Source organism: Trachymyrmex septentrionalis, unplaced genomic scaffold, assembly GCF_001594115.1.
Source record: "Trachymyrmex septentrionalis isolate Tsep2-gDNA-1 unplaced genomic scaffold, Tsep1.0 scaffold107, whole genome shotgun sequence".
In the NCBI taxonomy this organism is placed as follows: Eukaryota; Metazoa; Arthropoda; class Insecta; order Hymenoptera; family Formicidae; genus Trachymyrmex; species Trachymyrmex septentrionalis.
The window spans coordinates 1,125,190-1,141,799 of NW_017304196.1; the positions used below are offsets into that span (position 1 = coordinate 1,125,190).

Genomic DNA, 16,610 nt, shown 5'->3' on the forward strand with positions numbered 1-16,610 from the left:
TAAAAGATTGCAAATTTGTGTTAATTAACAATGTGTTTACTTAACAATGTGTATTTTTAGATAATAAATTGCACATTTTTACAAACAAGTTTAATATTGCTCTTAATTAGTTTTGCTTTTTCGTCGAAAATTCTTTTGTATATAATTTAATATTTTTTTTTATATCTGAGATTTAACAAATATTAAAACATGAAAAAAGACTTGGCAATTACGAGGATAATGTGCGAGTTGTCCAAAGATTGTCTTAAAAACTTCTTATTAGGCAAATTTAATTTGTTAATTCGCTGATAATATCGATCATTTTAACAATTATTCCTTATATGGCTGCGGGCGTTGTTTCTTTCTAACAAAAATACAAATAAAAAAATGTGTTAATTTGTATACATTTACTTATATATTCTTATTTCTTGTAGCGATTTGTTTAAATAAAGATAATTTTTCTTTACAAATACTTGAATTAATTCAGTATATTTAAAATAATTTAAGAGAATCTTTTTTTCCAATGCGATTACCGAACTACAATAACTTGTTTTTCATCGCAATGTTTCTTTATGAAGGTAATCAATAGAAGGAAAACTTACCCAGTTGGAGATCCGCCATAAGCAGTGGCTACTGAGCTGGCAACTCCGCCTTTTCCTGTAGAGTAACTATTTGCGATGGCAGTGATAGCACCAGGAACAGATCCGGAAGATCCAGCGCGAGTAGCCAGTCTTGGGAAGCTGAAGACCATAGGGAAGAAGTTGTTCAAATGAGGATATTTCTGACGGCGTCTGCCCTTAAAAGGTACAAACGGCACAACCGGTTCATCGTCTTCCTCATCCACCTCATCCTCATCGTCGTCATCATCGTCAGCGTTGACAATTACGGGTGTCTTATGCGTTTTCTTGGTATGATGCATCTTTGGTCGGGACGCCTCCGTGGCAGTAAACGGCTTTTCCGTCGGTTGTGCAATCTCTGTAGTTAACGGAATCTGCTCCAATTCGTGATGCCCCTGTAAGAGTAATATAGATCCCCATGTCATATTTCATAGAGAACCATTTATTAAATAGATCGATATTTATAATCTTACAAAAATTCTATTTCGTGAATGTATAAATATAAACTGATCTCATAATTTTAAACGTGAAACATCTAAAATTGATCTTGCTACAAATTATGGACTTCCTATGTTTTTTTTTTTCAAGTTTTATTTAAGAATTATTTTCACACTTATATCAAATATAAATCTCATCAAATCGTCGTACCTGAGGGATCAAAGAATCCTGATGATGATGATGATAATGATAATGAGGATCGTCAGGATGAAGCTGTTCCTCCTCATCGTGACGATGCTCGTGATGCTGCTCCTCCTCATGACGGTGCACCTCATTTCGATGGTGATGATATTCGCGTTCCTGTTCTTCAGGCGCCGGCGCCGCCTGTGCCTCGGCGCTGGACACTTCCGATTCCTCGATTGGTTCCGGGCCACCCTTGAGATGCGGCGTGTGCATACCACCGAAGAAAGCTTCGCCACTCACAGCATTTCCTTGCGCGAAGACGCCTGTTGCCTGGCCACTGTTATTCGTTCGACGTATCGGTCTGTAATAACCGGTGAACATCATCGTCCTGTGTGGATAAGGACGCACGGCTGTCCTCTTTTCTCTCAGGAACATTACAGGATTGCCGTAAGTATCGAGCGTCACAGAAACTGTAAATAATGCAAATTTTTAATTTAATAACAATAAAATAGGTATTATATTATTTTTCTTTAGCTTCGCGTTATAAGAAAACAGATCTTATATCTTTATATAAGAATAATAGAACAGTAATAAAATTTACAGAATAATTATTGCTATTTACATTTGAAATTATTGGATGTTTTATTTATTACATAATTTTATTGTACCTGTTTCAGTTTCTATATTAATTACATAACATTTAAAGGAGTTGGAAATTTTTTTATAATTTAGTTTTTTATGTCTTATGCTATACACAAAATGTTTTTAAAATCTTCGAGAAATATTTCAAATTAGTGTATTAACTCTAGCGCTTACTGGGCTTAGCCGGAATCACCCTCGACTCCGCTATCGCGACCGACGCCATCGCAATTAGAACAAAACTGATGTAGTTGACCATTCTCTCTCTGATCTCTAATCCGAGTATTTTCGTGACGATCCTTTGTCGATTCTGATCATTCGTCTCTTTAGAAATCCTCCAGGAAATACGACTTTTTCGTGCTTTAGCAATCTTTGACGAAAAATCCAGATAATTAAGCGGTTCACTTCCACCGATCTTCCCGATCTTGATGCACCAACTTTTTGCACGATGCTGGTAGTCCTTACCGTCGCAATAGCTTTTATACCACGAAGCACACGGACATGCAGGACAATGGGATGGGTAGATACCTTGATATGGGGGTATGGGATGGGTCGGACCTATTGGTGGATACACAGGGGATACAGGATGCCCCACCAGCCTTCGTCAAGTGGTCTCTTATACGGTCAGAATCGCGGTAAAGTAAGCGCACGCACCGTCAAGCTCTACGTGATCGTCATGACCGATGCGAAACGTGAATTTATAATTGTGATCCGCGCCGATGACAATCTGGATTCGCGGGATCGGACCGATAATCTATCGATCAGGCTCTTCTACGCATGTAAATGACATGGAATTATTGCTGGATATGCACACGTATATTTAAAAGGAAAGTTCGAAGTATCGTTATATCCAAAAAGACAATCTTATAACACCACATAAATATCTGATCGAAATATCTATTGTCTTGACGAACTCATTAACGTTTATAGCAATTTAAGGTTCACTAAATTAGGGGAGAAAGGATTGCGAATTTAGATTTGGCTTCACACTTGACTTGCAGCATATTTTTCATCAATTATTTTTTCTCATCTATTCAATTCATTCATTCTATCTTTTTTGAATGACCATGGTTAGAGAATCAGAGAAAGAGGACATTGAACGACTGATAAGTCCTGAATCAGAAAGAATCAGGTTGGTTCGAGGCATTTGGCTCATGACTGAAACAAAGTGTTCGTAATGAATTCGCTTGGGAAACGGCGAGAATGTGAATGGGCGATGGTTGATGAATGTCGCGGAGGGCCGATGGCCCCACACTTTCCCTCTTTTGCGACGTGAGTTACTGAGTCACCCCGATCAAGACGTGATAGAGAAATCTAACGTGCCAGACAAACAGACTCGTGGGCAGCTTCATGCATTTTCAATTGATCTAAAAATATACACGATCTGACAATCGAAAGATTTTGTTTGCTTGCCGTTTTCCTCTTTACAGATAATGCACTGAGAAAGTAAAGTAGCAATAAAATTAAAAGATTGATAAAATGTGATTATACAAATTATCAAAAGGTTCAACTTTGTATAACATATAAAATTTAGAATTATTAATCAAAATTCAAATTCAAGCTAAAATAACGACCGCGGTAGTAAAAACTTGTGTATAATCAAATGCAAAACCGCAAGAAAGTCGGGTTAGTACTTCGGAAAGTTATGAGGGATGCGTCGTTGCATTCGTCACAAACATAAAATGTGAATAGCAGCAGGGATGACTCGCAATGAGAGCACGTCGTCTGCGTAGGGATCAGATAATACCGCGTCTGCTTTTGCAGCTGAAGATGAAGCGTGGTTGAAGGGAGACTGACATCAAGACGAATCTGACTATGAGCGCGTTTTACTATTCCAGACACGACAGCCACGGCCACCACCATTGGACTCTTACAGACTTCTTGATCATCCCTGAAAAATTATCGTCACCTCTGACCAAACGTACCCGTTCAGACGAGTATGACTGACATAATATTAATTCTAAGAAGTCACACGTGCGGTCGTAGGGAGTTACGTCAAACTCGCGTCATTATCGGTGGATGGATCCGGTATCTTTGCATAATCTTTTAAAACCGTTTGTTCAGCTGTTTTAAGAAGAGATCTGATATTTTACAATGGAAATTTTTTTTATAATGCTCATTTGTTTAAATATTTTTAAGTATTAAATTAATTAGAACCTTTAAGGATTTTTGCCTTTTTATTACATCAATAAAACTTTATTCCCTTATTATATTTTATCCTTTATCACATTATTATTACTATATTAATATTACTATTTACATAAAATACGCAAGAAGTAATTATTTTCCAATTATAAATGGAAATTAGACCGGTAAGAATAAATTAAATAAGAGAAAGAATTTTATATTTTTCTGTCGCGAAGTGGATTTTGGAATAATAAATTTACAAATACACTTTTCGGTTCTATAAACTGTTCATATATGAATATTCTTGAGCTAAGGACTATTTTAACCAAAAGATAGATTCTTTCTCTTATGTGAAAGAAAGAATGTCTCTCCCTCATAACATAGATTTTTGGATATTAAGTATGACTCCATTTATCAAATTATAGCAATTGGTAAATGAGATCATATTTAGCGTTCAAAAGATTACGTCAACAATTACCTTCGTTTTCGTGTTCTTCATTCTTAAAAAATTCATTTTTGTTGAACAGTAATAAGTCAAAATTATATATTTATTTATTATTGCATTTATATTAATTGTAAGTTGAAGTTATTATATAATATGATGTGATTCAGCGAGTCATCGAAGAATCAAGAATTGCTTGTAAATTTCGTATTTGCATTTGCGAATTAATTCGGCGATTGTGATTCCACATAGCTCGCCATAGGAAGGTTTCTAGGTATATGAGTCCAGAGAATAGTGCGACGCGGATGTGCTGCGGAGATTGATTTCTATGCTCTCGGAGAAGGAAGAGGCAGTGAAGTATAAAAATATTCCGGGGAGGAATGATGTACGAATTTTGCGATACCAACTGCGATACGCCTACCTTCTGTCAGACACGCTACTTTTTGATCCGTCTGGTCACGCGCAGAAATACGATATGCGTGACTTGGAAAGCGGTGCGATTCGAGATTGATTCATGAAATAACGCGAACTCACGATATAATGTCTGCGATACCGGAGTACACAACAATCGAGCCGCTTAACTGACGAATGTGAGTTAGAATAAATATTAGTCTAATCTTTTACGATTCCATTAAAATCTTTCAGCTTTCAATGCGTCAACTGAATCATTATTTATAAACTTGATAAATTGTTGTGTGTGTACCATATAAAAATTTATTCATAATTCTTACTAATCAATTTTTAACAAATTAATATTTTTGTCATGATGTCTGACAACTAAACAATATGTTATAAATGATTTGTATAATGCAAAGTTCTTTTCTCCGCGTGTGTAATAAAATTTATACTTCAAGGAATTTAAAGATAAAGAAATGCTTTTTTCTTTTTTTTTAAATATATGTATTATGTTACAATGTACTGTTTAAATAATCAATAATCCGGCTTTAAAATGGCACGTGGTTGGTTTGAGAACAATGCGGTACGAGTTCAATGACCGTATATGATACGTCTAAAACCCATTTGAGAATAAGGCAAGAAAACAGGTGCGTCTAGTACCGTTGAAGCACAATTATTCTGAGTCTTCTTTAAAGCGATGCATATCAGATGTGTATTATATATAGAGTTTGTAAAAGATATAGGTTTACAAAATTTAGATACGAAATGCTTCCATTTATTCATTGACCATCTAAGATCATTGTGTCATTATTTTTTGCAGTAAATAATTTTTTTTATTGATACAAAACGAGAGATGGGCATGTTATTTTATTACAAATAATTAAATTATTTATGCAATAATTATTTATAAAGATTTACCAAAATAATTTTAAGCACAAAATAGTTACAAGACTTAAATAGTTTAAATAATGTATGTAATTTAAATGATCCTAATTTCTAATTATTCACTATCCTTATAATGGTTCATAGTACTTTTTTCGCTGAAGTATTCTATAAAGTATAAATTATAATCTCTTAAAATTATTCGTTTACTTGTTGAATAAATTCAACAATGAATTCATATCTCGTGTACGAAGTCAACCCTCCTCGTCGCGGAATTAAAATCAGAAATCCCAGAATTCTCAGGATTTCAGCGGTACACTTGACTCCCGCTTTCGCAAATGTCTGCGCGGTTTTGCCGACGGAATCTCATTTAGTACCATCGTGCAGGCTGAATTAAGATTAGGCGATGTCGAATTACACGTGCTGTGCAACGGCATACGTTGATCGGCTCACGTGCGACAAGCCGTCGAAGACGTGAGACATACAGATCGTACTACTTTGGTAGCCTCGCCTAACTCGAAATCTTGTCGAACGATCGACTGGCAAGTGATGCTGATGATTAATTCGCAATGACGCATATTAAATCGATGGGCGATACGAATTTTTCGCCTGTTTGTACGTCAATTTCAAAGGAATTTGAAGGGATTAAGTCAAATGCAATTATTATTAATAAGAAAGTCTCTCGAATTAATATCTTTAATTTAGCACTATGCATTTATTTTTCTTTTACAAATACATATTTATTTTTTCTGTATAGAGATATTAAAACGTTTAAATCTTTTTTAAAGAATATCTTTAACGATATTTAATTGAAATTAAAAAGTTTTGAAAACTTGCATCTCAGTTTCCGCAACAGCGTTTCAAGACACATCTCGGTGTAGATATTCACAATCTTATTTGGAAACCAATCACGAAGAGTCCGGTAAGTCCGGTAAATCCGGTAAGCACTGCGAGTTGAAAGACCGCGTAACATCTCGTCTGTGGATTGCGTTCATTTTGCAAATTTTTTAAATAAAACGAAAGCTTCGTGCTGTTTCGAATCATAGTATGTGTTTCACTTAAATGTGTATCCTGTTCAGTGGCGTAGGCAGGACGAAAAGATTGGATCGTGGGAATTATCGAAAATAAAATGAATATATAATTAATAAAGCTAGAAAAAGTATTTACTTTAATAAAAGATCAAGAAAAAAAAAATATTTTACATACAGATAGTTATATGTAATTGTTTAAATTTAAAAAATCTAGCATTATGCAGATCTTAAAAAGTTTCTTTCCTAAATTGATTAGATAATCGTTATCAAAATGAAAATTGTGCCATTCTTTAAATAATACGGATAAATGATTTTTGAAATTTTTATAAATCTATAAATTTAGTAAAACAGAAATAAAACGTTATTCATTCGTTTTCATAGCCCAGTCTTCTAGCTGCGCTACTGACGTCAGTGATTAGCAGTCAGTGGATTGACCATAGATAACCGCATTTAGGATTTAGTGTCCAGTTTTTCCTGGAAAGATATAAAATAGTCGCAGGTGCACCAAACTAACATAAACCCCCACGTATATACGTAAACGGTATATACATGCAATAAGACCTACGGATTTTGCATCATGATAGAGGTCTGATGCAAATGCGAGATCGGGTCGAAAACGAAACACCTGCACCGGTCCATTCTCCCTATTGCCCGAGGAAATTGATCGGTTGGATTTGTATTCACATCGTGGAATGCTACTTCCGGCCTGGATCGACGCGAAGAGATCGAGATCACTTCAAGCTTAACACAAAATTTATGCACACTGCAATCTGACGACGAGCTTTTTAACTAATTGATTTCTTAAAATATTAACAATTGACTTAATTAATTAAATTAATTTATATATATATAAAAATCCAAAGAATGTGCATTTGCTCTTGCAATCAATATATCGTATTATTTCGATCAATTATAGCATGTTCGTGCTTATGTACTGTAACGTCAAAGCAGAAGTATGCGAACGAGCGACTCAGCGTGCCGAAAAATCTAACCACGAAATCGCCATAAAATATTATATGACTTTAGTCGGACTCTTTTAATGTTCAGAACGCGAGATTTTCCTATTCTTTACGCACGAAGCGAACGACCGACTATTTGCAAAGTTATAGCTTAACCGTAAATTAAATTCCCGGAGTCTTCCGGCATTCAGTTGATTCAAAGAAAAGTCGAGATTTTTTGCATTACGTACGCAAGGAAATAACAAATGCGTAACATAATTTCATTCTTTAATAACGGGAATTTGCATTTAACAACTTATTTTGTATTATTACTACTTACGCTTATTACGCCAGATAATGTGAAGATTGTGGCTAATAAAATGAAGACATTACAATACGTGTGTCTGACGAATTTGTGAAAAGAGTAATCATAAGTAAGAAACGTGTGTGTGAAGAAAATATTAAATTCAAAAGTTATGAAATTCTAAGAAAATCTAAAAATCTATAAAACCAGAAATCTAATATGACAATCGTTTTCGAAGACAAGGAAATGTATATTTTATCGCAAGAGCAAGAGTACAAAAAAATAAGGATAAAAAATCATTAAATGAAGAAGTTACAGAACCAAGGTTGTATAATATAATAAATAATAAGTCTCGTCACGATCTTCACATTTTTATCTTCATGTTGAAACTAATGATTAGTAACTTTATTGTGACACATCATTAATTTCAATCTAAAATTAATTAAAGAAACGAAAAGAATATTACGCGAGCAAATGAGAAAGGAAAAGCTGGTACACAAATGATGTGTTTTGGACGTGCGTGTCACGTGCCGTAGGTGCATCGCGTGGCGAAGTGCATCGACACGATGCATAGCGATCGTGCTAGCGGCTGTCTTTTGAGGGCGGGCTGCCATATTTCAGACAACCGATCTTTTTTTCGACTCGCATACGAACGCGGAATGCCTGACAATTGACCTGCCATTGCGGCGGTCGTATTGTCAGACCGTGACGTACCGTCGTCAATAAGGATATATTCGTAAAAAAAAATCGTATTCAAATTGTGTTTGTCTCAGCGTCTCAAGAAAATCTACCATATTATTTTCCTTGAGTCTAAAAAAAACTGTACTATGTTAACGATGATAAAATGTAATGAAATGTGTTAAAATTTAGAATGATTAATTCTTTACTCTTAATTGAAAATTTTAATAATAATAACATATTTTAATAAATATTAATTTTATTAAATTAAAAGAGACATGCTTGATTTTGAATATTATTCATAGATTTTTACTCTAAGATAAATATTAAATATTATTGAAATTTAGGAAGGTGCGTCTTATTATGTGAAATATGGATTTGTGGAAAGTCAAGAGAGAAGAATAATTTTGCGAGTGCGCAGTGATAAAGCTGGAAGTGTTATGACACAGAAAAATTTTATTATCCTTTTTGTACATGAACCGTGGCCTAAAAGTTCATCCAAAGAAGTGTGATCACAGATGAGGGTGTGGAGGGTCGTGCGGTTGTCCTCGGAGTATAAAATTTTCACCGTTTCCGAGATTTCAGCAAGTATCCCGCGACGCCCAGATCCAGATACCTGAAATTATAAAGATCATGTAAGTTATTTCACGTACAATTAATGTTAAGTATATGCAATTATAAATAAATCTTTATAACAAAAAACTTCAATTAATTGTTTTTAAAATTAGGTGCATGAAATATGCTTTCCCATTTTTGTGATAAATTAAAATTCTATCTTGAGAATTGATTTAGTGCAATTAACATTTTTTCCCGATTACATTATTGGATGAAAATCGTTTAGAGAAATATTCACTCAGTTTTACTTTGCAATTCAGTAAACAGTAATTAAGTGAATTCACTGAAGATTTAGTAAAACGGCATAATACTATCAGCTGATATTACCTAAGATTATTTAGCTCTTTTTAAAATTAATCACACATTTACATATATATATATCAAAATAATTTACATTGTGATTTAGCTGGCATTAATACTTCGGCATTTTTATAATAGATACATTAATTAATTCAAATCGAGTCTCATCGATAACTCAATTAACAAGAAAGATAGTTGTTTATTAATTTACCTCCTTCGCGTTGTTATGCCACGTTTCTCCCTTTTTTCTGGCGTTATACGGCTTCCATCGGCGAAAACGAGTCTGGACGCAATTGCAGTCGGTCTTTCCGGTGGACCAGTAGTTGCTGACGGCACATTTGATAATCTTTTGCCTTGACGATTTTCTTTTGATTTTCTTCTAACGTTTAAATCCGACGATACGATAATTTCATCAAACGTTTGACCAAAAAGTGCTGCGCAATTAAAGAAAAAGTATAATAAATTGTTTAACAAGTTACTGAAGAAAGTAAAATTTAAGATCCAATTTTTTTTTTATTTCTAGATAAATATTCCTTTCATAAATAAAGAGATGCAGAAATGAATTTTTTATTAATTAAATTTTTAAAGGTAAAGAAAATTTAAAGTTTATTATTAAGTACAATTAATTATTTTATCTTTGCTTCATATACAATTTACGTGTATATATTTTCGCGAAAACATATAATAAAAGTCTTCAAATATTCTTTAACAAATATCTTTTACTATTTTACTTACATTTTTCATTAGATGCCGTCTCTTGAGCATTGATTATGACACAGACTGAAGTGAGTAGCAAAAGGGCCAAAATTTTAATCATTTTGTAACGGGAATTTTAATATGTCCAAAGATCGAAATTTTTGTTACCCTGTAAAGAGAGCAAACAAAAATGATCGGTGAGAAATCAACAAAGCTTTCAATAAAATATTTTGATGCAATCTATTCTAACATATACATTGTCGAGTCCTTCACACACATACAGTTCATAATATAATTAGATTATTATTAACGTTTATAATGATTTAAACTATTATTAAATAATATCTATTATATTTATCTGATTATTCGATCGTAACTACCTGATCGTTGACATATATACGAAACAAAAAATAAATTACATAAAGCGACAAATTTTTAAATAGACTTTTATTCTTCCACACACACGTATAAACATTTACATATTAAAAAAAATCTGTCAGATACATCAATAGCAAATATTAGCGATCTTTCGACTACACAAAAATTATACTAGTATACTAACTGATAATTATAAAAGTATACTAACTGATTACTATTACTTTTGCGTCATGCCTGAGTGCTCGAAAATTCTAAGCAGCCGTTAACTTTAAATAGATTTGTTAAAAGGCCTTCGATTTCGTAATCACCATTCGTAGGAACACGAGTTTGAAGAATTACTAATTGAATCACTTTCTAGAGCAGTCAATATTGGCAGAATCTTACGTAAAAGCAATGGATTGTGCAACTCATTAACGTTATCGCAATTGGTCACTCTACAGTAAAAATATCTTATAGATATAATTAAATATTAAAGTTAATAATCTTCGAAGAATATTAATGTGTTATAGAAAATCCGAGCAGTTAGAGAAATATTGTGTAAAAAGGATTTTAAACAGATTTCTGTAATTTAAATTTCTGTAAACAATTTAATTATTTTTTAAGTAAAATGACAGCACGAATGCACAGATAATATAATAGCCTCGATTCGCATGCATTTTTAAAACAGTTAATTAACTTTCTCTTCAATTAAAGTTTCCTCTTAAAAAATGAAAGCCAATTTCTCTTTACTGTAATTATTAATCGTGCTCATATCTCGTTTTCAATTTAATAAACACATTTGTGCGCCATATGGATTGGAAAAAGAAGATGTACGTATCGTTTGAAAAAATAAGTTATACCGAGTTCAACACTATGATTAACTCTTATCACTGCTTCGCGCGTCATCCTCGCCTTCGACCTTGCGAAATGACAGAACAAGCCTCCTTACAGATCGGCGCAGTTACACTTACTTGTATCATGGACCTCGGACTTAACACTTAATACTTAACAGTACGTATCTCGACTTACCGGCGATAAGCTGAGGATATACTTTCCGAGTCGACAACCGCACGAGAAATGCGAGCATAATGACGCGGGAGCCTTCAAGAAAGCATCGCGGATTTGGTATAGTGTGTGGAAAACAGGAACAGACTCATGGGTACCACCAGGAGGAGGTGCTTTAAAGGCGTCATATACTGTAGTCTGTTGCACCGGCCGGACCACTTTCTATTTCATTTTTTTCTTCTCAATCCTCTCCCCCTCTGTCTCTCTCTCATTTGATCTCTCCTTCTGTTTATCACAGGACGACTCCCGTGCTCTGTCTCTTTCTCTTTTTACTCAGACGGAGAGACTGGTTTACCGGCTGGCAGGGCCGTAGGTGCCCAGGAGCGGCTAAACAATGGTTAACGACAGCACAGTCCTTTAACGAGTCTCTTTGATGCATCTCAGGTATCGTTAATGTGACTTTTTCAGGGTGGACACTATTACGATCTAGAAATGCCAATTTTAACCAAGAACCGGCAATGATCCCTCCAGAAAAGAAGTTTCATCCTACATTAATTAAAAGAATAAAAGTTTCTCGATTTAAGTAGAATTTCATGTTGATGAGATGATGAAGTGAAGTTGCTTGAATTCGTATTTATTGTACTTTTGCGAAGAGTTGAAGCCGGACTGCAATTTTTTGAAGTCGAGGTGATTTTGGGGCGCAAAAAATAACACATTTAATGATCTTCCGTAGTTTGTAAAATAACAGGGTACCTCACCCAATAAGCTGCAGATAATATCACAGCAGATCTTTAACGAGCGAACGTAATTCCTCGAATGTTCTCCATTTTCTCATTTTTGTCCATAATACGCGAATTTCGTCGTGATTATCATTATGAAAAAAACACAAACAAAAATCAATTAACGCAAGTATAGAAATTTCCATTACAATTAAATTAAAACTGCATTATTTCGTAAAATCATTGTTTTATATAAATAGTTCCAAGAAAAAGGATTTAAAAGGATTAGGATTTGAAGGAAGCTTTTAGATGTGCGTGTCGAGTTAATATCAGATAGTGTTTCCATCTCATCTTTTCTACAAGTCTTTTTATTTTCATTTATGTTCATCTTTTAAAAATATTATGATAATTGTACTAAACATTTATTATACTAGTAGAGATCACTGAAATTATAAGATTGGTATTTTTTTTTTTTTTTGCTAAAGAACATATAAATAAACTGATTCACAAGTTTCGTCGACGAACGCATCTTATGCATCCATCCTCGAAACTCCTCTTGGCCTCTTCGAAGAGAGGAAGAGAGTGAAGAGAGTACCTCGAAACGGAGGATGCTGCGCCGGCGAAGATCGCGTGTGCGGTTCGTCCGGTCATTGCACGGGGCTTTTCGGATCTCGATTTCAGGGGCCCTCGCTCTTAACAGGCCCTCCTCTCTTCGGCTTCCTATCCCTTTGTGCCGTTTATCCAGCGACCCTCCGTCTCGCGGCGTCTCCTCCCCACTTCGTCGTTCTTCGTGGTTCCTCCGTCCTTGCTCTTCTCGCGTCAGATTTGTCCTCTGTCTCGCTTGTTCATGCGCGAATCGCGGCGCTATGTCGCGATATTTTGTCGGTTTTATTTTGGAGAACATCTGGTGGCTGGCATGCGGACAAAGAAAACTTGCTCGCTCAGGAAATCCTCTTGCAAGAGGCAAGAGGGTGGCTCACGCACGCGGTTAGGCTTATTTACTTGCTCCTAGTGAGTGACGTAGAATGTTTGTAAACAATGGGCCCACAATGATGGCGGAGAGATGATGATGGTGAAATAAATTAGGGGTGATTCGAGGCCGCCTAGCTGCTCCTTGGAGCTGCGGAAAATAGGAAACGTTTAACATTTAGAGTACATATACCTATTATGTTTGCTTCCATTAAGATGATTATTAAACTGGTTACGCAAACATAATTACTTAAAAATATTAACGGGAAAGAGAGAATTTCGGATAAAATAAAGAATTTCTATTGCTCGCTAACTTTGAAACGATGAGACAGCAGCGAAGAGACTCGTGCTTTAAGAAAAAAAAGATGCGTCGTGCAGAAGAAGCATTTTCTTTAACATGTTCAGCTGAGTCATCTTTAATAAAAAGACGTAAATCTTTTAACTATGTTTAACGATTTTGTAACGAACGTTGCATCAACACAGAATTATATATGTTTACAATCTCATTATGAAAATAGCTAAGGCATCATTGTTTCCCGATTACAGAGCAGCGTAATAAAACGTTTATGTGGAGTTATGCAAAAAAAAAATTGTTGAAAATGTCATTTGCGAGAGCAATTTTAAAAGTCTAAGAATAATATTAAGCATAAAGCTGTATACACGGGATTAATTTTAAAAATTAGTCAAAATTAGTCGATTTCTCCCAAGATTTAAAACAAAATAATTTCGACATACACAGCTCGAACTTATAAAGCGCATCGTTAAGTTCAGAAAAAATTGGTATCAACTTGTCATGCTTGTTTTCTACGTTGGCAATCCGAAACGATCCGATTTAAACTCGCTCGCTCGATCCCCAAGCTCTCTGACTCCCTTCGACGAACAATGGCCATTTACTTGCATGTCCAAGCGTCGCAAGTGTGTGCATAATCGACACTCCGATTCGCGTGTAGGTGCATCTCTCGGGAGACGAAAACAGACCGGTTCGTCGTGCCGAGAGAGAGAGAGAGAGGAGCGTCGTACCTAAACTACGGGTCCCAAAACAACAATATGGCGTCTGGCTGTCCCTTTAAAACGAGTTAATCCGTCTGTCTGGCCGTCTGCCGATCGCCTGAGAACCAAGAAGATTCATTTCCCCCCCCCCTTTTTTTTGTTCATTCTTTTTCACACGTACCCCGAAAGGGCCGTGTGCCTCAATGGCACAATGCGCGAACGCCGCGCCAGCTCACATTCGCGAAGCCTTTCCGGGCAGGTCCCACAAATGTACGTACACACTCACACTCCAGTATATTTAAACACTCACACGTACACGTACACATTCACATTTGCACATAAATGTACATACATAAATACATGAACATTTGCACGGCTATAATCGCCGTACACGAGTCCGTACCCCGGCGAAAGTGAAATACGCCCGTATTTCCCCGACGAAGATTGTTGCGTCTTCGGGGTCCGCCATAGGGCCCGCCGCGCCGCGCCGCGCCGCGCCGCGCCGGACAGATGTTTCAGGCTCGTTTCATCCGCGTTGGGTCAGCGCAGCGCGGGGTGTTAGGGGGCACAACGAGATCGCGGTAATATAATGCGAATCGCGGATTCCCGGACCCAACCTCCGGGCCCCTCGAGTTCGTTGACCTATGCCCGAGACGAGTCCGGCGCAATTTCGTGGGCGGCCGCAGCGTATAATGCTGCAGCGCAGCATCCTTGGTCTTTAACCCTTCTTAGAATGCGAAGGATGCAATATCGTACTTCTTGGTATTCTATCTATGATATATGAATTTTAAGTAACACTAGCATAATATTGTAATAATAAATTATACAATTAAAAATATAAAAGGTATATACTATTTAACTTTTTGCATAAAACCTTCACAAGCGATCAAAATGTTTGTAATGAAGAGCAGTTATATCTTGTATAAAATATTTTCACGAATGCACATAATTTTTATATTCTGTCTTTCCAAAGGTAGAAGATATAATCCGTTTACATTTATGATGATAATATGATTGAAATAAAAGTTAATCAATGAATTTTATATACATAAGTTAATACATTTTTGCAATAATTATAAACAATCAGTTATATTATTTAATTACCGCGCTACTCTTTTCTTGCCATAGGAGTACGCGGAGATAGTGATAGATGACAAAGTAAAATGATATTATATTTTAGTATAATGGAGCTCTAATTAATTTAGATAAATATTTAATCAAATAAACACACGAGTCTACAGTGTATTAGGATAAGATCCAGTCCAGTGCTTACCGTTTAAAAAATTCAGAATCCAGTTTGTCCCAACGATTGAGCAGCGCTGAACGAGGCTGAGAAAGGCCCGATGTTAAAACTCGCGCTCTGTGCATTCGCCTGGCTGTGTCCTCCACCATAAGGACCACCTCCACCTACAGATCCTGCTGATGCTGAAGCAAAGGACGCTCCTTGTCCATAGCCGCCATAGTCCGGTTGCCATCTGCGTGAATCATAAGGTAAAATGCAAACGGTTGTCTTGTTCCATTTTAGTTCACAATTTGTGAACTAAATTTGTGAAGAACTAGATTTTTATTGATTTATCGTATGTGATGAAATTATAAAATAATTTAAATTGTCACGTTTACATATAAAATAGCGATTATTGTTTTTTAAAATCAAGTAAAATAATATTCTACACGTACCCTCCGTATCCTCCACCACAGCCATATCCTCCACGACATCCATATCCTCCGATGAGACCATGTGGCCTATGAGGTCGAAACGGTTTATAATGATGATATTTTCGTCTGTTTCCATAACGGAAATACGTATCATCATAATCATAATCACTGTAACCACCTAACAAACCGAATTGCGGCGATCTTTGCTCTCTCGTGGTTTCTAAAGTAATGTAAGCATTTATTCCTTTATACATTAATATTTAAATAATATGCTGGTTATTAATTATATTAATATTAAAATAATATCCTAGTTAGAGATAAGTAGACAACTTTCTCTAAGAAGGAAAAAGCTAAAAAAAAAATAAGAAGTTGTATAAACGTCATATATGCAAATAAAAATACATAAATTTTTACATTATTTTTGTTAAAATTAAAATCGGTTTTTAAATAAATTTTCTAAAAATGTGTTTGTTATAAACAATCTTAATCTATTAAATTGAAAATTTTTATTACCAATTTCGGAGGATTCGTTTACAATCGAGGCAACGGGATCTAACACATCAGAATTATCCATCTTATCCATTGGTTTACCAAATGATTCTCTTAGAAAAATTGCGCTAAGCGCTGTTATTAAAAGTAAACTTCTCAT

At 35.3% G+C, this 16,610-nt stretch overlaps 3 protein-coding genes across 3 annotated transcripts; all 3 read right to left on the bottom strand.

The window, feature by feature from the left end:
• Positions 1–154: 154 nt before the first annotated feature.
• Positions 155–2,387, bottom strand: LOC108746721. The gene is made up of 4 exons (XM_018483657.1): positions 2,034–2,387; positions 1,245–1,687; positions 582–991; positions 155–343 (listed from the first exon to the last, which is right to left on the bottom strand). The coding sequence occupies exons 1-4, from the start codon at positions 2,113–2,115 to the stop codon at positions 310–312; spliced, it is 969 nt and encodes a 322-aa protein (XP_018339159.1). The 5' UTR covers positions 2,116–2,387; the 3' UTR covers positions 155–309.
• A 6,703-nt stretch (positions 2,388–9,090) lies between these two features.
• Positions 9,091–11,764, bottom strand: LOC108746241. Its single transcript, XM_018482884.1, has 4 exons — positions 11,652–11,764; positions 10,305–10,434; positions 9,781–10,003; positions 9,091–9,270 (listed from the first exon to the last, which is right to left on the bottom strand). The coding sequence occupies exons 2-4, from the start codon at positions 10,384–10,386 to the stop codon at positions 9,219–9,221; spliced, it is 357 nt and encodes a 118-aa protein (XP_018338386.1). The 5' UTR covers positions 10,387–10,434; positions 11,652–11,764; the 3' UTR covers positions 9,091–9,218.
• Positions 11,765–12,758: 994 nt separating this feature from the next.
• On the bottom strand, positions 12,759–16,610 carry LOC108746119 (keratin, type I cytoskeletal 9-like). Its single transcript, XM_018482682.1, has 4 exons — positions 16,475–16,610; positions 15,983–16,181; positions 15,579–15,780; positions 12,759–13,466 (listed from the first exon to the last, which is right to left on the bottom strand). Exons 1-3 carry the CDS (start codon positions 16,608–16,610, stop codon positions 15,591–15,593), a joined length of 525 nt encoding a protein of 174 aa, XP_018338184.1. The 3' UTR covers positions 12,759–13,466; positions 15,579–15,590.